Here is a 19,956-nt window from a genome sequence, read left to right on the forward strand (position 1 = left end):
AAACATCACTAATGTTCCATGTGACCCACCTTTTCCTTCAGTTTTGTGATTCAGTTTTCGTGCAGATGATTGCTCAGGAAGCTGAAGCCACAGATGCAAAACAGCATGAAGCCATCAGATGCTTACCTAATGCCGGCGAGCAGAATCCAGCTTAGTGTGTTGGCACCAAGATGACACAAGAGAATTGATTCCAGTAGCTGACTCACTGTTGGCTTTAGGCGTAGTACAAAATGTATTGTTTTGAAGAAGGCTGGATCAGAGTTGTCTGTTCCATGGCACATAACGTTTGTTAAACTTCTCCAAGGACGGTACAGTCAGAGACAAAGCTGATCTTGACAGCACCTCGTAACATCAACTGTGTGATTCTTTTTAACAGAATCAAAGATTGTGCCTTTATGACGACAACAGGAAAATTTTGCACTTACTATGTTCCTTGCAAATCAATGTAATAACCACTAATTCAAGTTGATACATAGCAGATGGGAGAGGGGATTGCACTGGAACAGGACCTGAAGATATTCACACGTTGAAGGCTGCAGCCTACAAGACCTGCAGCGCCAACCAAGGCTGCCCCCATGAACAACAGGGGTATGGAGGCTCAGTGGAGACTGCTGGGGATGTGGTGCTAAGAGTCACTACTATTGAAAACTTCAAATGGCAATGTCTACTTCATTCTGGTGAAAGCAGCACTACAAGGTACCTTTGATTTATTCACCAAAAAGATGCACTTGTTGCAAAGCAAGCTTCTGCTTCCCCTGAAAGCAGTCAGCAAGCTGCAAACCTGTATTTGGAAATCATCCTCTCCCAGCAACAAGTTCTGCTTCCACATATATTCAATTACTGCTTCAACTCAGCAGCCAGGAACTGAGTAAATTAAGAGGGTAGAAATAACTCACCTTTTCTAGAATTGTGAACTAAGCCCCATTTTACATAAGGTATTCAACAGCCTTCCATGTAGCAAGAACTTCTGGTCATGAGTAGCTAGCAGCTAGTAAATGTGTGATGAAAGCCCAGGGAATCTCCACAGACCCTAAGTGCATGACTCTTCTCGCAGGAGCACGTACACAGTAACCTTGTGCTGATTTCATCATCCCTCAGCATTAAATCCAGGACAGAGACCATTCTCTTTCATTCTCTTCTCCCAGTGTAAGGCACTTTTTCTTTCTTTACAAGGATGGGCTTTCTACTGTATTTTTGTTCCTAGAAGTAATCTCTGCTTAATTTTCTGTTTCACTTAATGTCCCAAGGAGCTGCAGTACAGTGTACTCCAATTTTGGCAAATTTTACATGCAGCTATATTCCTCTGCCAGTCCACGCTGCAGGATTTCATACCCATGAACAATAAGATCTTCTTTCTTGTGGCACATACATCCTCTACTGACATATGCCCTTTCTTTATTCTGTCCCTCTTTCCTATGCGCTCAGTGGTATCTCCTCTGTGCACTTATTTACTGCTTTTGCGAAGCTGTAAAAAAAAAAAAGAAAAGAAAAAAAAAGAAAAACCACACACACTCCCAAAATAGTTAATCCTTGTGTTTACTCTCCCTTTCGCCAGACTGCCTGCTGGCAAAAATTCCCATCCCTGTTCACTGGTATGCTTTCTTTGGCTGCTGGTATCTTGGGAACATCTCAACAGCTGGATTTTGTGCAAACCTATATTCATATGATCTCATTATATTCTCATATATGGACATTTCCAAGATGAATGTGCTGAAGAATGCTTTCTCCGATGGTAATCTGTTACTGACTAACTTTCCAGAAGACAAATAGGTTTGTATATATCATATTCTTTCTGCTGTTCTCAAATCTTCTCTCTTAAACTGAAAAATCTACTTTGCAATTTAATGATTTCTGTCATATCCCGTTTTTTTTTTTAATCTCATGTTACTAGTTAAGTGCTCTTCATCTGCAGCTTCATTCTGAGTGCTTACGAATTAACAAAAATCATCTTAGGCAATTACCCAAGACCATCAAAATTCTTTGGACAGGTAGTTCTACTGAAAACCAAAATCTTACTTGGCATAAGCGTTCCTTCTGGCTGCGTTTCCCTGCAGCAGAAAGAACTTCTCTCTCACTACAGAAACAATCCCTGGAGTACAATATTAGAGAAAATCCTCACTATTTTATTTAATTCTCCAAGGATATCAGACGAGCACTTCACTATAGTTGAACATAACACTATTTGACAAATTCCTTGGAAGACCTGAACTGTTCCAGGAGCCTGAGCCCAGTTCAGGAGGAACCTTGAGGACATGTGCTGTAAAGGGGGGCGAGTGACCTCAGCAGCAGTGGTCTGGAAGGACAGTTCCAAGCTTTGCTACAGTGTACTGAGGGGAAAACCAATTCAATGTATGTTCATTGCTTTTTAATAATACAGTGTAAAGCAGAGCAGAAAACATGCAGAAAAGCATCCATGAACTGGCTTCATTTGCAACAGATGATTCTGCTTGAGAAATGTATTTAGTGTAAAGGCAAAGTTAATGGACAAACACATTCAGAAAACAGAAATCAACTATTTTAAAATGTTCTTCTTCTGCCCCCGAATCTCCTGTCTCCGAAGTGTTACACAGGGCTCTCACTCCTGCAGGTGCGCATCACAGTTGTAAAGAAATCACCAGGACAGCATTTGCATTTCCTCGGTCTGTTTGATTACTTCCACTTCTCCAGCAGCCTCAGAACAGCCATTGTCACAGGCAAAGCACGATAACCTCTCACTTCAGAATTCACAGCCTACCACGTCAGTATGTTCAGCCCTTTGTCGTATACAAGCTTTGCAATTAATTCCTAACTTGCTCTGTGATAACTATTCCTTGCTAAAATATAAGAATTTTCATAGAAATGTGTTTTTTACTCAAACACCGCAACAAAATCGACAATTATTAGTCATGTTTGTTGTTGTTTGTTTTAAGATTGGTTAAAGGATCGTTAATTTTCCTTCAAAAGTATAAACTAATGATCTGCAAACTGGGAGGCATGACCAAGGCTGTACGAGGAACTTGTGGCGGACTTGGGATCGGAGGTCTAGCTCCACACACCACCTCATGTCATATATTAATACTTATCAGTCAACACCTACAAACTCTCAAGACAAACAGTTAACATTTAATTAGGACCCTGCTCAAAATCAATCACATTATCATTTTTGCAGATAATGCTATTTTTGCACATAATGTTACCAAGTGTAACCTATTTCAAACACCTTCCCAACTGAGAAGAGCTCAGAAGTCTCATCCGGAGCTCCTACGATGCTTTCTGAACACAAGGCACCACAGTTACTGCCTCCCACAGTGCTGCCACACTCAAACCAGCAGGACTTTTACCTGCCCAGAAGAGGTTTTTTCGCAGTCTTAAAAAGGAACACATAATGAAAAAAACACTTTTTTTTCACTACACTAAAGATACTGTTTTTCAGTACTCCTGCTTTCCCCGCCCTAGGGAAAGAAACACCCAAAACCCCTTCCTCTTCTCTCACTTCTTCTGTAGCCCTATTTGCTGCATTTACAGGATTCAAAGCTCTTCAGCACATTCCAGTTGCAGGCTGCATAAATAAATATAAGGGTAAAAACTTTGGGCAGTTTGGACCACTGCCAGCTTGCCTGGGTAACTGGACTTTTTGTGGAGCTGGAAGGGTGTTTTTTAAAAGGAGGGAAGAGAAAAAGCACAGCCTAAGAATCTTGGCTCAGCCTGAATGTATTTCCTCCTAGCTCTGGCTAAACATCAGCACGAACGGCAGGACGGATAGAGGAGTCTATGTAAAGCCGGAGAGGGAGCCTGCCGTGCTCTCCACCAGGACTACGACAGAGTGTGGAGGCTTTGAAACCATGCTTTTCATCTGGGCGTTGGCGTTTATTGTAGTCCTGCAGGAGCGGGATCTTTTAGGTGAGTGATTCCACGCTTCTCAAGCAGAAACCGTGGCACGGTAAAAGCCTTTGCGTCGGGTTGGTGGGGGGGAGATACAGAATTGCCACCTGTATAGGTTTTACATGAAGGTGAAACAGGTATATGTCCGAATTCTGTGGGAATATTGTTTTTTAACAGAAAAAAAACTCCGATGTTGTGCTACTCAAGTCCATCCTGAAGGCATACTGCACCGTTAGAGGTGTTTCACTGCTCATGGGAGACTATCATTGTATTTTGAGAAAATCAGAGCCACATTCATGTGCTGCATCCAGTGCCCTGCCACTCCATAATTACTGCTTTGGAGCCTTAATAACATGCACACTAATCCACTCAGAAATGATCAAAGTTCACGGTGAATGGAGAAACGTTTTCCTTTCTACAAACCCTTCTTTATAGACCTGCTGTTAACAGTACTGTATTTTTTTTCTCTACGGCTTTGTATTACTTATTCCTGAGATTTTTGAGACAAATAACACCTTCTTCAAATACCTTACGACTAAGAAGTATAAAAAGACAGCTTCTGATAAACTGGCATCTAAATTTTACTTTCATTAACAGCAGGTCTGGCACTAGACTAACCTGTAATCACAGTGCAGCTGATGGTGTGACTGAAAGCTATTCTCTTTAGCTAGTTCAAGGTTTATAGTCCCTCTGTTACCACAAACCTGGCTACGCAGCCTGTTTGTATTATGTGTTTTCTGCTAGCTGAGGCCCCGCATCATTTTCCCTCTGCTCAGACTTCTTGACAACATACAATGTTTGTATTTCATGGCAGGGTAGTGAGTTTCCATTACAATCAAAACATTTCCCAAAAAACTGTTAGTCCCTTTTCCCCAAAGTCCCAGTCACCCTTCCGTGCCCCGTCTCCTTCCCACGCAGCTGGTTTTGTAACATTTAACAGTGATGAACTCAGCTATCAGTCCCAGCAAGGGCACTCCGACTTGTTTTCACCCCATGAAAACTGCTGGAAAACTGGTTTTGTTTATTCCCCAAAAACGTCATTTGGTCTAAGCTGAAATCATTAGCAAGCTCAAGTAAAACTTGAGCCAAATAAAACAGTATTTGAATATCAACTGCAGTGGAGACGACTACCCAGTGTTATGCCAGGTGGTAGCTACTCAGTTATGGAATCATTTTCACTGTCTCAGCAGAGTATTTTGTGTAAGATGGAAAAGAATCAAAAGAGTTAAAAAAAAAAAAAAAAAAGAAGAAGAAGAAGAAAGAACCCCATCTCAGAACAGCTCTTGCCAAAAGAGGCAGAAAGGGGATATTTTCTTGGGAGGTGGGAATCTACAGTCCATACTGGCCCTGGACCATATTCTTCAAGTCACTTTTCTTCAAGTCACACTGAGGAAGGATTTGAATTTGTGTCTGTCACAGCCAGGTGAGTATCCTGGCTAGCTGACAGGCTTAAAAAAAAGGCATCCCTGTTCTCCCTTTGCTACCTTTGAGATGGGGAATCTGACTTTTGATTTCATTACAGATCCTTCCCCTGACCGCTCTCCACCACCCCCATGATTCATCCATTGTTTTTTCCTGTTCTGTTTGGCAACAGTTCCTCTTAAAAATGCTTTGAGGATGGGTAAAGTAGAGTTTATGTTTTAATTCAGCCATTAGTAGAAACAATTTCATATTCACAGAGCTCTGACTTCAAACAACTCAAGATGAGGGGCTAGCATGGATTCCCTTTTGGATTAATCACACGCTCCTAGTTAATGGCTGTAACTTTTTATTCCTTGCTGTTGTTGGTAGGGTAGTTTGTGGGGTGCCGCTGCTGCTCAAACATAGCATTTAACATAGCCAGAGGCACTGGACCATTCGATACCTGCCCCATTTAAACATGTTTGCATTCTTATGAAAAGCTCTGGGCAAATTGTTGTGAGGGTGCAACACTCCAACAGCACAGTCTCTCCCATGTGTTTATGCATGGCGGAGAGGTGACCTGGAGTCCTTGGGTAAACAATTATTTGACAATCAGGTAAACAGGCTGGGCCCCATGACGTGCTCCATTTAGATGAGCAAACCAAATACTGAGCATGCTACTGGGGAGAGCAACAGGAGAGCTTGAGGGGAGGCACTGCTCAATACTCCACACTGTGGTGTGATTTGTTTTTAAACAGCAGAAATTCATTTGGTTTTAACTGTAAGTAAAAGTAAACCAAATATAAGATAATGTTTTTTCTTCATTCAGCTAACATAGTATGACTTTTCAGAACATCTGGGATCTTCTGGAGTGAAAAGGGCTATTGTAAAGGAGATATACAGCAATCCGAGGTAGACTATTGACTAGAAACTTCAGAGAAAAAAAAATACACCTTCAGAACCTTTTTTCCCAGAATTGACTGCTTGCTTTCTCATAGCAAGTATTTTGGCTCCAAGAGATTAAACTACTGTATTTTGTAATTAAATCCACAGTAAAACTTATGAGAGGTACCATCTGAAATCGGACTTATGTGTATATATATATTTATTAATAAACCACTGATAGTTTAATCTACACCCCACATCACTTGTATTTTCTGTACTTGTGCAAAACTACAGCCATTACCATCTCCAATTCAAAGATAAGTCTTTGTAAACACCCATCTCTGAGCTCCAACAAGGAAGAAGAAAAAGTTTGTCACATTAAAGTGTGCCCAGACGCAGATGTGTTTCTTGAGAACACGAGGCACCTGAATATAGGGGTTCAGTGTACAAGTGAGCCCTTACACAGATTTTACATATCTGCAAAACCCTATGTTTTGTTATATTTAGTTAAAAAAGTTATGTATTGAGTTATCTGGACTCCATGTGTAAATCAAAGGTTATTATCAAACTCCAAGGAAGCCAGGGGTCTGGAAATACAGGACTCCTGCTGTTCATCTGTACCAGCTGTATTTATAAATCCAGCTGATCTGCTCTGCATGAGACAGTTGTTGGTCTTGGCCACAAATGCTGGGAACTGGTATGCTTGTGTATCTATCACTATTCTACTTCCTGAGCTGTTGCAGTACACGTGAACTGTTTGCCACAAGAGAACACAGCTTTGGTCATATTCCTAGGATTTTTTTAAGTATTAGGACAAAACTACAAGGATTGTCTTTCATTGTACTATCATATTTCTTTCTACTGCCATAATTTACTCATATGCAAACTACACAGCCACAGAGCTGACTAATAAGTTGCAGGCTCACCTCACACCTCGCTCCCCATGATCATAGCTCCTATTACTACACACAGACCAAAAGCCACATCCTCGTAAATTTGAAGAACTCTTTATCCCCAGATACCAATGGTCATCTTGAAATTTATGGTAGCATCAAATATTCACATATCTCACCTACTCCATTCTGAAACAGGACTTAAGCTCACTCATTCTACATAACTTACGTTCTTAACATATGCTTCAACACAACTCCTCTTCTTCCTAAAACAGCTCATACTCTTCTCCATACACAGCTATCTCCTATATGGCTGCTAGCTATTCACATCTAACACTTCGTCTTAATTTCCAAAACAAACATATATACATACATAAATAATGCGTAATAAAGGCAGACTTTTGTTTGCAACCCAAAACGTTAGGGTATCCTCTCCTATGCTACAGAATGAATTAGAGTAACCTACCTGCAAATTACATAGGCTCATTTCTCTTTTCACTCTGATTTCCTGTAGTCATTTTCCACTGTAGCAGCAAGCACAAGAAGATATTCCCTGGCTGCTTGTTCAAAAGATCGGCATGTTGGAAACATATTCGAAAACAGCATGGGAACTTTTTATTGTCATCTTCCTTCCTTTAAATAAAAATATACAAAACTTAAGTGTTTCTTACAATTACTAGTACAGTAACACAGAAGAAAAGTAGTTTTTCAAGTAGTACTTTTGCTTCTGGCAAACAGCCATAGCCGATTTTGCTGAGCCTGAAACAAAGAGCATGCACTAGTAGCACACGGTTATCCCTGGTTTTGCATACTCTCTGTCAGTCTCCGCTGCCGCGCAAGTGAGAGCTGAAGATCCCACGTGAAATGAGAATCACAATAGTAAAAACTTCACCAAAAGGAAATAGTTTCATACAGAAATACACGGCAGCCATCTCTTAACCAGCTATGATTTCTGCCAATTCCCACCTCTCATTTTGAGTATTTCACACACTAAGTGAGGCACGTTAGGACCAGAAGAAGTCACAACATGACACTTCACATGTAAGTTGATGGGCAGACAGGTTAGAAAAGTGGTAGACTAATATCCTGACCATCTTCACCAATGCAATATATTCCACAATGCATGGTATTTCCTTTTTGGTACTTTTCTTTCAGGGAAAAAAGAATTAATTTCAACCATAACTGATCTAGGATCTGAAATAACATTTATAGTGGCATATTCTATATCTTGATAAACAGAGTATAAACCTGCAAATTTGGATTCTGACTTTTGATGTGGCTATTCAGTTTCCAAATTCAATATTAAAAATAATTATTTTCATGGAATAGACTTATTTCAGAATGTTCTGTTATTATAAGAGGCTCATGAATATTTGATACCAGAAGAATCCCTTGGATTTCATACCATGTTTGGATTCTTCCCAATACTTGGTATTCAGAAAGAGGTTTAAGTACACAGGTATATAGTGAACGTACAGATTACAGCTTAATCCCTAATCAGGCATCGAAACTTTGTACATTGTTGAAAAGATTAAAAATAATAATAATCCATTCCAGAAGAGCTTTCTACTTTCAATTGCCTGTCCAATATTCAATGCCTACCTTCCATCTCCTATTATAGACATTCCCCACGTTTGCACTGTATGGAATTTTCAGTGTGGTTCTGCCATAAAAGCTACAGCCTAATAAAGGTGCTTGTACATATATACACATACAAACACATATTTTTGTATGTATATATAAGCAAAGAAACAAAATCCTGCAGTTGCCTCCAGAGTGAAGCATAGCAACGTATGACAGAATAAAAGAAGCTAAGAAATGATTTTTTACATACTATGTTTTTTGCAGTCTTTATTGCAATCACTGAAGACAAGATACCCTTTATTTTTAAGCATGTAATTTAAACTCTAGAAAGGGGCTCAAAAGTGTCTAAATCACAGCTAAGCATTAGGCAGTGTTTTAGGATCACAGCCTTTAAAATCTTCTATGTCCAGTTACAGATAAGCTCCCAAGCATGTAAGAGCTTGAAGACAATCAGCATTTCCAATACAACACATTCTATCCAGATCAATTAATCTTTGGCACCCTAACAATAAAAGTTAATACAGATTATATTATATATAATACAACTTAAAATGAATTTGGGCACATTGGCGGTAATGAAACCACTAAGTGGCACAGCAAGTTAATCCACTACTTCCATATCTAATTAAGGGTTGACATGATTGGAATTAGTCCCCCAAATTAAATATGACTAAGTCTTGTGTTAAAATGGACTTGGGTCTGAAAGCACTAAATACTGATAGATATTTGCAACTGAACTTTTTCTGTACTCAGCTACAAGTTATATTCGCCATTTTTGTAAACTGTGTGATTTCTTGAACTAACATTTCAAATTTATATACACACTTTAAAGTTGAGTCCAACGCTATATTTAGATAAGGAATAATTTAAGCGAGGATCAGCAAATCCCTTCAGAGGTCCATTGTATTCTTCACCAACTAGTTATGTGGTACGCCAAATGTACTCAAGTTGATGAATTTTTTACTATTGGAACATAAATCCATTACTATCACCTTCATTTTCTTCTTAAAAACTATCTCACCACTTCATGATATGTGCTACAGAAATGAAACGATACTGCTAAACCTAAGGTAGTAAAAACAAGAACAGAGACCATAGTATGTTTTCTTCAACAGTTAAAAATATTCTTTTATTTGCTTTCCTCTATCACATGATTTCAGGTTTCTTCATTTGCCATCTGGTTCCTGTTTCAGTCCCGTTTGTCTTTCATTTGGCTTGTGGTCCACTTTGTTTTACATCTCCCTCCCTACTGAGCACAACATGAACTCTCAGTTAACTTTCAAAATCACACTGGTCATAGCATGATGCAAAAGGGATTTTATAGAATTTAAGACCAAAAGGGAACATTATGATCACTTAGCCTGACCTTCTCCATAACACAGCCCAAAGAACCCAACCCAGTAATTTCTACAGCAAGCCTGCAACTTTGGTTTGACCTCTAATGCATCATTAGGAAGGATACTTAGTACAAGTAATGCAGGAGGCACTTCAATTGCTAAACTGATTCATTGGCTTTTAAAAATGTGCATCTTAGCCTGAATTGTCTTGTTCTAGCTTTCAACCATGTAATGTTTTATGTATTTATTTATTTTTCCTATCAGGTGTCTTTGTGACGCAGGTATGGGGACAAGAGTTTTCTTATATGTAGCGCTAATGGTCTGGGACTAGATAGAGGGGAGCACAAAAGCTATCCTGTAATAACTTTTATTAGTCAAGTGAAAGTTAACATCACCCTCTGAATCTTGACACTAACCTCAACAAGATGTCCATATTTCTATATATTCACATAATATATGGACAAATAGACACATATCTGTATACCTAGATAGATCTATAAAACAAATAATAAGCCTATTCAGCCTTTGTATACGCACTTTTATATTTAGTGGAAGAGCAGGTGTATGTGTATATCTAGAATTCAGGTACTGGCAGGTAACTATTATACGAAGAAGTTCACACACACAAGAGGAAATGACACAGCCACTTCACTTCCTTCCACCCAACAGGAGACTTCTTGCGTAAGAAGGTCCTGCTTAAACTTCTAGACACAAAAGCACTTCTTGTATCTCCTGGTACCCTTACATCTAACTTGGAGATTCTCAATTTCTCTGCTCCATCTGCTGGTTTCTGACTGTATGACAGTGCAGGGCAGTAGAACTACCCAGCTTCTATGGGCACCATCAACCTCACATATAGGACTTAATCAGAGGAGGAAAGGCACAAGGCACAAAGTATGTCAAAATTTCTAGATGACAGGTAACATAAATAAAATAAAAAATTAATCCTTGTATAAAATAAGGGTCATTTTGCTATCTTGGATGAGTGAGCCCTTACTCTGGATGTAAAATAGCCACCTATGTATTAAGTAGTGTGGACTTTAAGAATTGAACGACGCATATCACTTGCAGGAAGCATCAAGTGGCAATTTCCAGATGAGGACTTAACTGAAAGGTAACATTCTCTCCAAAATACTGAAATATTACAACAAATATCTGTCCAAAGTAATCCATGAAGTTTCAAAAGATATATTCAGGACATGGAAATATGTCTCCTAGAAAATCACCCAAAATCCCACATCGTTCTATAAGCATGCATACTTGCTCAAGCTTCCAGAAATTGAAATAACCATACATCTTAAATATGTATTTTATACAGCATACAAAGAAAAGTTTACCTTTAAAAGTTGTTAGCTTTAAAATTGACCATAAAAGTTTTGTTGGGTTGCGCACGTGCTTTGACACATAGGCAAGAAAGAAGTCTAATTAATGTTTTTAAAATGTTTCTTCAGCAGCAAGAGGGTAAGGAAAAGGAGGTACCCTAACAGGCCATTACTGATTTGTTTACACGGCCTGCAGCCTTCCATACTTTGCTCCTTTTACAAGATGACTGCTATTATTATATTGGTAAAGATGCTGCCAGAGGTGGTCAGCACCAAAGTCAGACCATGTCATTTTCTTTCACCAGTTGCAATACAGAGAAGGGCAACACTCATAAGCAGCATGTGATTCTCTTTGAGCTCATGAAAATTGTTGCTTAGGATGAACTGCCTGACCACAGTGACCCAGTTGCATGCCATATTTACAAGGGACCGGATGTGTCCTGTGAACAGCCCATCCCAGAGATAAAGGCTGTGGGTTAACAAGGTAATAATCAGGTTTCTAGCAGCCAAAGCCTCAAGCCAAAGCTCTGAAAACAGAATAAAACTAAAAACTACACTGACCAAAGCAGTGGCTGCCCAGCCAGTGGCACCAATCACTCCCTCCCTCCCAAAGCGCCCTGTTCTAGTGTGGTAGTGAGGGGGCAACCACAAGCACCGGGGCGCCTCTGCTCCTGTGTGAAAGTCACTGACCAGACAGGGAGATGCAGGACCTCGCTGACAGGTTTTCTTCTGGGTCTGCCCCCAGAGAGCTCCGTGTCACGCAATCTGGGAACTAGAAACATTTTGGTTTCAAAACAGACATCGTCCTAACTCTTATCACTCACTAACAACTGCTTTCAGATGTTTCCTGAGACACTGAGGCCTAGACCACCTGTCAGGTTTTTTTCAGTCACAGCACCAGTTCTGGGGTTCTGCTAAGATGCCCTATCAAACCAGGATGAGACATTTCCTCCTCCTTCACCAAGCCCGTTGCAGCTTATAAAGCAGCAATGCACCCTCAATGCCGGAAAGCTGTCTCTTTCCGCACCGGAGGAGAGGAACGAATTGCACCAAAAAACCAAGCACTACCAAGACCTGCATTTCACGGCAGCTTCTTTCCTGAGTTCTCTCGGTGTGCATGCATACACAAAACTGTATAGTGTTTTGCAAACCTCACTGTGAGATGCAACAGCCTTAAATCGGCTTTATATACCTATCCCAGCATGTCCTGCTTCGAATAAATGAGTCATCCATCGTACTGAACCTCTCCTTCTGTGTACACCTGCTTAGAGTAGCAATCAGGCCTCACAGCATGATGCTGTGGTTTGTGCAGAACAGAAAACTCTTTCGCACAAAAGGGCTAAGCTGAGGCAAGGAATAAAGTGGCATTTTGGGTAAGATCATCATATTGTTTCTGCTTCAAAGAGTCGCTTATAAGATTCAAGGTCCTGTGTCAGGAAAAAGGTAAAAGGAGTCCCTGCACAGTGCCAACAGGCATGCCCACCATGCCAGTTTGGAAAGGTCAGAGAGCCTCTGGGCTCAGAGTCCAATTCGGGCAGGACAAACAGTGACTTCTGCTTCTCCAAAGGCAGAGCTCTGGGTTTTCTTTTAAGGACCAGCATGATATAAGATGCACGGTCAGAGAAAGAGAAGTGGTCAACACTGACTCATGCTAGCCAACAGTGACTCTCATGTATTTTCCATTTTTAGGGAAAAACTAAACTGAAACAAAACTGAAACAAACTAAACTGCCTCACTATCCATGAGGAAATGGTTGGTGACCTGCTACAGCACTTGGATGTACGCAAGTCGATGGGGCCAGATGGGATCCACCCAAGGGTACTGAGAGAACTGGCGGAGGAGCTGGCCGAGCCGCTTTCCATCATTTATCGGCAGTCCTGGCTATCGGGGGAGGTCCCAGTCAACTGGCAGCTAGCAAACGTGACGCCCATCTACAAGAAGGGCCGGAGGGTAGACTCGGGGAACTATAGGCCTGTCAGTTTGACGTCAGTGCCAGGGAAGCTCATGGAGCAGATTATCTTGAGTGTCATCACGCGGCACTTGCAGGGCAAGCAGGCGATCAGGCCCAGTCAGCATGGGTTTATGAAAGGCAGGTCCTGCTTGACGAACCTGATCTCCTTCTATGACCAAGTGACGCGCTTGGTAGATGAGGGAAAGGCTGTGGATGTGATCTACCTTGACTTCAGTAAGGCTTTTGACACCGTTTCCCACAGCATTCTCCTCAAGAAACTGGCTGCTCGTGGCTTGGACTGGCGTACACTTTGCTGGGTTAAAAACTGGCTGGATGGCCGGGCCCAAAGAGTTGTGGTGAATGGAGCCAAATCCAGGTGGAGGCCAGTTACTAGTGGAGTCCCCCAGGGCTCAGTGCTGGGGCCAGTCCTCTTCAATATCTTTATCGATGACCTGGATGAGGGGATCGAGTGCACCCTCAGTAAGTTTGCAGACGACACCAAGTTAGGTGCGTGTGTCGATCTGCTCGAGGGTAGGAAGGCTCTGCAGGAGGATCTGGATAGGCTGGACCGATGGGCTGAGGTCAACTGTACGAAGTTCAACAAGGCCAAGTGCCGGGTCCTGCACCTGGGGCACAACAACCCCAAGCAGAGCTACAGGCTGGGAAATGAGTGGTTGGAAAGCTGCCTGGCTGAGAAGGACCTGGGAGTACTGGTTGATAGGCAGCTGAATATGAGCCAGCAGTGTGCTCAGGTGGCCAAGAAGGCCAACAGCATCCTGGCTTGTATAAGAAGCAGTGTGGCCAGCAGGTCTAGGGAAGTGATTGTCCCCCTGTACACGGCTCTGGTGAGGCCGCACCTCGAGTACTGTGTTCAGTTTTGGGCCCCTCGCTACAAGAAGGACATGGAGGTGCTCGAGCGAGTCCAGAGAAGGGCAACGAAGCTGGTGAGGGGTCTGGAGAACAAGTCTTACGAGGAGCGGCTGAGGGAGCTGGGGTTGTTTAGCCTGGAGAAAAGGAGGCTCAGGGGAGACCTCATCGCTCTCTACAGGTACCTTAAAGGAGGCTGTAGCGAGGTGGGGGTTGGTCTATTCTCCCACATGCCTGGTGACAGGACAAGGGGGAATGGGCTAAAGTTGTGCCAGGGGAGGTTTAGGTTAGATGTTAGGAAGAACTTCTTTACTGAAAGGGTTGTTAGGCATTGGGATGGACTGCCCAGGGAGGTGGTTGAGTCGCCATCCCTGGAGGTCTTTAAGAGACGTTTAGATGTAGCTCTTAGTGATACGGTTTAGTGGAGGTCTTGTTAGTGTTAGGACAGAAGTTGGACTAGATGATCTTGGAGGTCTCTTCCAACCTAGACGATTCCGTGATTCTGTAAACAAGCCTGGCACGTAACTTACAGCCGGCCACAAACTCCTTAAACAAATGCATACAACCACTGCTGGCCCTCACCCAAACTTCCCACTCAACCTTGTGATTCAAGGTCCTCCCTTTGACATGATGGGCAGTAGTTCAGCATAAGGCCATCAGGCTTGATGCTGAGGGCTAAGGCTGGGAATACTGGGAAGGCAGAAATTGTATTAATCTGCGACAGTAAAACAGAGCTTATCTTGTTATTATCCTATTACCAGAACAGCTAGAGTTTGTATAGAAAGACTGGACATTGCTTTGTAACATCCAATTCTGACATAAAATTACAGCATTCCCATATCATTCCAACTGTGATGGAAAAAAAAAAACCACACATGTAAATAAGTAAAATTTTCTAGAAAGAGCATGGTTCACTTGACTACTAAGTTACGAAGTAACAACACTCCCAAAACACAAAAAAGGGGAAAAAAAAAGGCAATTGCAATGCAGCTATCTTTGAAGTACGTGACATATTTCGTCTTTTCTAAGTATTAAACAGACAGATTACATCTTTGGGTTTTTGTCCTAACAGCACCACCTCCTGGTGAATGCAAAAACAAACAAAAACCACTAACAAAAAATCTTGCTACAAATAAACAATCAAAAATTCTCTCTGAAACTCTGCCAAACAAATTTTTAAATAATAGCACACATAGTACATAAAGTCACACTTAACTGTTCTCCTCCCTGCCCTCAAGAACTCCAGCCCACAGTACACCTCTCATCCTATCAGACTGCAATGGCTACAATCCTTACAAACGTGTTTGCTGTCATGTGATAACTACATCCAAAAATTCTTGGCACAGACTTGTGATGAAGTCCTGTATCAGATCCAAATCATGGCTCTCACACAACACTACTGGAGACAGTACTAGTTGCTCCTCTTGTTTTTAAGTGTTCGTTATAACACAAGCTCACAGTTTCCTCTGTTTTTCTCCATTACAAGCAAGTAGCAACAGAATGAGTTGCTGCTGCCTGCACATTGTTACAGTCTCTTCGGGGCTCATGTAAGAACAGGACTTAACATCATGCAAATTATGCTATCACTCTAGTGGGTTTTAAAATACTCTGTCACTGTTCCATATGCATTAAAATCCAAAAGTTACTGAATGTTGCACAAAAGCTAAGAAGAGAAATTGGCTCCATTAAAGCACAGGCACCAGCAGGTACTGCCCGTTTATGGCATACAGCCAGCAGAATTAGATGCTCAACGAGCAACAAGTCATGAGTACTGAGAGATAAACACAGGTAACTGTAAGAGATGTGTGATTTTGTATACAGCATTGTAAATGAGTGACTTGGTCAGCAAATGGCACTAGCTGTACACACTTTTATTGTTTCCCCTCGCATTGTAAAATTAGACTGTTACAGGCAAGCTTCTGCCACAACGGAATCACCAGCTTGAACCCATTCTGGACGTAAGTGGACAAACTCAGCTGCTCATCAAAGTTTTACCATGCCAGTTGCTTCTGAAGAAAGTCTAAGAGGAACTGATATGTGAGATCTTCCCAACACTTAGGTTTTATACTTGTGGAGACAGAGTTGAGTCTATAAACTTAACCCTATACAGGAAAGAAAAACAGGTTGTGTAAAACGAAGGCAACAAACAAACAAACAAAAGGTCAAATGAAAACAGGTTGTTCCAAACAACTTTGACAATGTATGCACCACTGCAAGACATTCACAGCAGTTGGGTACACCTGTATTTACTGGGCAATTTCTACCTGGTACAGAATACATTTTCTTTAATAAACAATGCTCTTTAGCATGCCAAATACAACTGCAGAAGTCAGAAAGATAAGCACTGTTATTAAAAAGCCCCCGGTTAATTTAACTGTGGCTGTTTTTCCAGCTGCTGCAGAACCTGTCAATGTGTTACCTGGAACTTTGGGAAGAGGAAGCTGGTGTCACGAACATGATACAATCCATGAACGCTTGGATATTATTGAAGAGGTAAGTGCTACTGCATTGGTTCCTGGACTATACTAGACCTCTACCTCAGCCTTTTGACAAAAGAAAACAAAGAGGAACCATGTTGCTAGCCACTGACCCTTCTTGATTCTGTAAGACAAGATTCAAGACAAGATGTGAATTCTGCAGATGACAAAGCTTGACGAAGGAGTTTCTGCTCATTCCTGCAGACACTCAGAACAATAAATGAACTGTCACTGGGATTGTAGGAAAGCTGAAATGTTTACATGTTTTTCCCCAGTGTCTTAAACATCCACAAGACACGCGTCCAGTGCTAACTATTCCCAGCTGGATAGCTGCCAAACCACCTTCTGTTGGTTCTCAAATGGCCATGTTAACTTCCTGCAGCTCTAGCCTTAACCCTCTTCTTTCCACCCCATCAGCTCCTCTCATCCTCCCCAAAGATTTTTTTTGTGGATATGATGGTGGCTGAGAAATAAGAGAGAATTAAAACTAAATTCATACAAAGCTCCTTCTAAGAAGTCAAATTACAGGTTACAGAGGTGCTACAACTTGCAAAACCAAATTCTAGTACTTCGTGCCGCTAGAGGACAGTATAATGTAAGAAATACTTAAAACTGCAATGCGCAGTATAAATTAAATTAGCTATTAGTAGTATGGGACAGTAGATTTGCTCTTGCACTAACACATTTGGTAAGATTCTTTCCACTTGACCCTCTGACTACCCCCTTCTCCATTTGCCTCCCTTGTTTTCATTAGAAGGTAATAAAAACAGTGGAGCATCTAGAATCAGAAGTCAAGTCACTCCTCAATATCATCAGTGAGACCGCATCAAATATCCCCATTGCTCCAGGAACCCCTCTTATGGATATTTTTGATGGTAAGTATCTAGTGGGATATAACCTTAAGTTGACAACGCGGTTGCACGTGCTATTGCCAAATATCTCATCCTTTTTCCAAACCAGATGTGCAGAAATTTATTCACTCAATTCAGCGCAGTTAAGGCCTCAGCTGAAACACTGGGTCCAGTTTTGGACGCTGTGTTACAACCACCACTAAAGAGAAGAAAATTAATTAATAAACCAACCAGCCAAGGAGCTAGATACATGAGGTACACAGAGAGGTTGTTAAGTTGGGGATGTTTAGTCTACAGAAGATTGAAGTAGCCCACCGGAATAACGCTGCTGCAAAGATGAAAGCTGTATTTTTTTCACCACTACAAAAGTGAATAAAACCAAAAACAATGCACCAAAATACATTCCAACAAAACACAACACAAAACTTTCTTGCAAGACCAATGAACCTCTGGAATTACATGGCTGTAGTTTCCCCAGCACTGGAAATGTTCAAGAAGCATGTAGGAAGGAACATGTACGTAGTTCAGGATCCCTTAGAACAGCAGGATGGACTAAGGAATTGCAAGGCTTGAGTTTAATTGTCCTGTTATTCTTTAGTTTCATGTGCGACATAAATGAAACAACTAAAAAGGCAACAAAAAACAAAAAAGTTAATGGAAATATTATAGTTCTGGTATCTTAAATCTAGTTGCCACTAATGAAAAACATGCTCCGAGATAAACATTTTGGGAATAAATTAAACAACAACAAATTACTTGGATATCTATCTTGCACATCATCTTATAACACTCTGTCCTCTTCAGTTCTTGCCTGACTATCAATAGTTCATTTAACAAGGTGAGACACACTGCTGGTGGAGAACAAATCTCGTGTGGAAAGACTTGAACATCCTGCAGTGATGCTCCTGAAGTCAGTTTTGTCAGTTTTTTAATATAGCTATACTTTTATGTACATACATGCATAGTACAGAGCACTTCTGTGACATAAGGTGGGCAGAAAGAAGACAGTAGTAGAATTTTATGTTGGTTTTTAGTTCTTCTTGCAGTTGGCTGTACAGATCTGGGCACCATGACTGTAGAGAAGATGGAATTTCTATGTCCTCACTGACTTTGTTATTCATTAAATTTTCCAGAACTCTGTAAGGGGCAGTTAATAGGTACCAATTAAGTTATGCCCCTGCAGTTATCATTTATTTTAAAAAAGTATCTTCGTATCATTTATTTAAAAAAGTATCCCTGTAAAGCATTACAGTGGATTTAGAATGCAAATCCTAAGTCAACTTCTGCATATTTACAGCACATCTACAGTAAGTACCACTCAGATGGAAGTTGCATTAACTGCCAACTGCTCCAAGAACTGCAGAGCTGTAGCACCTTCCTTCTATGGTTTGATGAATCAAACTGAGAATTCCTCACTGTAAAGTAACGGGCATCACGTTTTCTATGATGTTTGCCTGGAAAGATTGATCCTGATCTTATAACCAAGAATAATTACATCAAATCTTCTTTATACAGATGCCAGCTGAACACAGAGACAGAAGACAGCTGAATGTAACAGTACGGTTGTTATAAACAGTTGCACTTTTGTTCATTTAAAAAGCTTTCTTGTGTTTCCAGAATTTGAGCAGAGATAAACAATTCTGAGCAGTAGTTATCCTTCTGTGTTTTTGTGCTTTTTAATAAAAAGGTGTTTGCTTTTAGACATCGTTTCAAAGCTTTGTATTTTAAAACTGCATTTCAAATACAGCATTGTCAGTAAGAAAACAAGATGAGATGGGATCCTGGACAGAACCACAGCTAACAAACTTACCTTAATTCAAAATGATATTCCTTCCCTGGCAAAGAAGTAAGCCCTTGCTATCAGTACAAATCAATGAAGAAACACTTTCAGCTGCAATGTCCTCTCAAGATACAGTTAGATTGTCTGACAAGAAAGAGCACGTGTAGTGGTCTGGCTTTGGACATAGTCACATTACTGCCATTGATTGAAATAAGAGTTCTGGTTGCACATCCTAGACAGAATTTGTAGTTAAAATACACAGCCAACTTATTCTGATGGCTTTACACTCCTCCACCTCCCCTGCTGCGGTGACAATGCAATCTCAAATTCATTCCAACATCCATCTCCCTCATCTTAGGGAGGAAGAGGAAAAAATAGAAAGGAATTCACTGATATTTTATCTTCAAGACACAGACAATTAACATGAAAATTAAAAAATACAGCAAAAGGTAGGGGATCTGAAGAGATGTAGAAAAAAAAAGTATATATATATTTCATTTCCTTCAAAGAAGGATTTTTCAAGCCCCTTTCTATTTACCTGTTCATATCACATAATCTTTGCTCCCCACTAAATGTTTTTTTTTTTTTTTTTTTTTAACTCTATGTATTGTTTCATACTTACGTTCACAAGATCTGAATTCTTCCATGACAAACAAAACCAAAACTTCTTCTAGGAAAAAAGGCCTGTGTAACCTTTACAGAATGGGGGGTGTGTGGGCACGTGTGTGTAGTAAGAGAAGGAGTTTG

The 19,956-nt window shown here is 40.8% G+C and overlaps 1 protein-coding gene across 3 annotated transcripts; it reads left to right on the forward strand.

Moving 5' to 3' along the window:
• The first annotated feature begins 3,468 nt into the window (after nt 1–3,468).
• PLAC9 (placenta associated 9) lies at nt 3,469–19,129 on the forward strand. 3 transcript variants are annotated; one of them, XM_067000162.1, is made up of 5 exons: nt 3,482–3,600; nt 3,705–3,879; nt 16,494–16,594; nt 17,333–17,453; nt 18,727–18,937. In XM_067000162.1, exons 2-5 carry the CDS (start codon nt 3,822–3,824, stop codon nt 18,738–18,740), a joined length of 294 nt encoding a protein of 97 aa, XP_066856263.1. In that variant the 5' UTR covers nt 3,482–3,600; nt 3,705–3,821; the 3' UTR covers nt 18,741–18,937. The 3 variants fall into 3 exon arrangements, with proteins under 3 accessions (XP_066856262.1, XP_013031130.1, XP_066856263.1); XM_067000161.1 differs by having other exon boundaries at nt 3,469–3,879; XM_013175676.3 differs by lacking the exon at nt 18,727–18,937 and adding an exon at nt 18,945–19,129 and having other exon boundaries at nt 3,471–3,879.
• The last annotated feature ends 827 nt before the right edge of the window (nt 19,130–19,956 follow it).

This window comes from Anser cygnoides, chromosome 7, assembly GCF_040182565.1.
Source record: "Anser cygnoides isolate HZ-2024a breed goose chromosome 7, Taihu_goose_T2T_genome, whole genome shotgun sequence".
NCBI classification, from domain to species: domain Eukaryota; kingdom Metazoa; phylum Chordata; class Aves; order Anseriformes; family Anatidae; genus Anser; species Anser cygnoides.

Excerpts from the sequence above, each read along its gene's own strand:
- PLAC9 (XM_067000161.1), top strand. The coding sequence starts at position 3,822 with ATGCTTTTCATCTGGGCGTTGGCGTTTATTGTAGTCCTGCAGGAGCGG. Across the intron at positions 3,880-16,493 it reads GCAGGAGCGGGATCTTTTAG|CTGCTGCAGAACCTGTCAAT; the intron begins GTGAGTGATTCC and ends CTGTTTTTCCAG. Across the intron at positions 16,595-17,332 it reads GCTTGGATATTATTGAAGAG|AAGGTAATAAAAACAGTGGA; the intron begins GTAAGTGCTACT and ends TGTTTTCATTAG.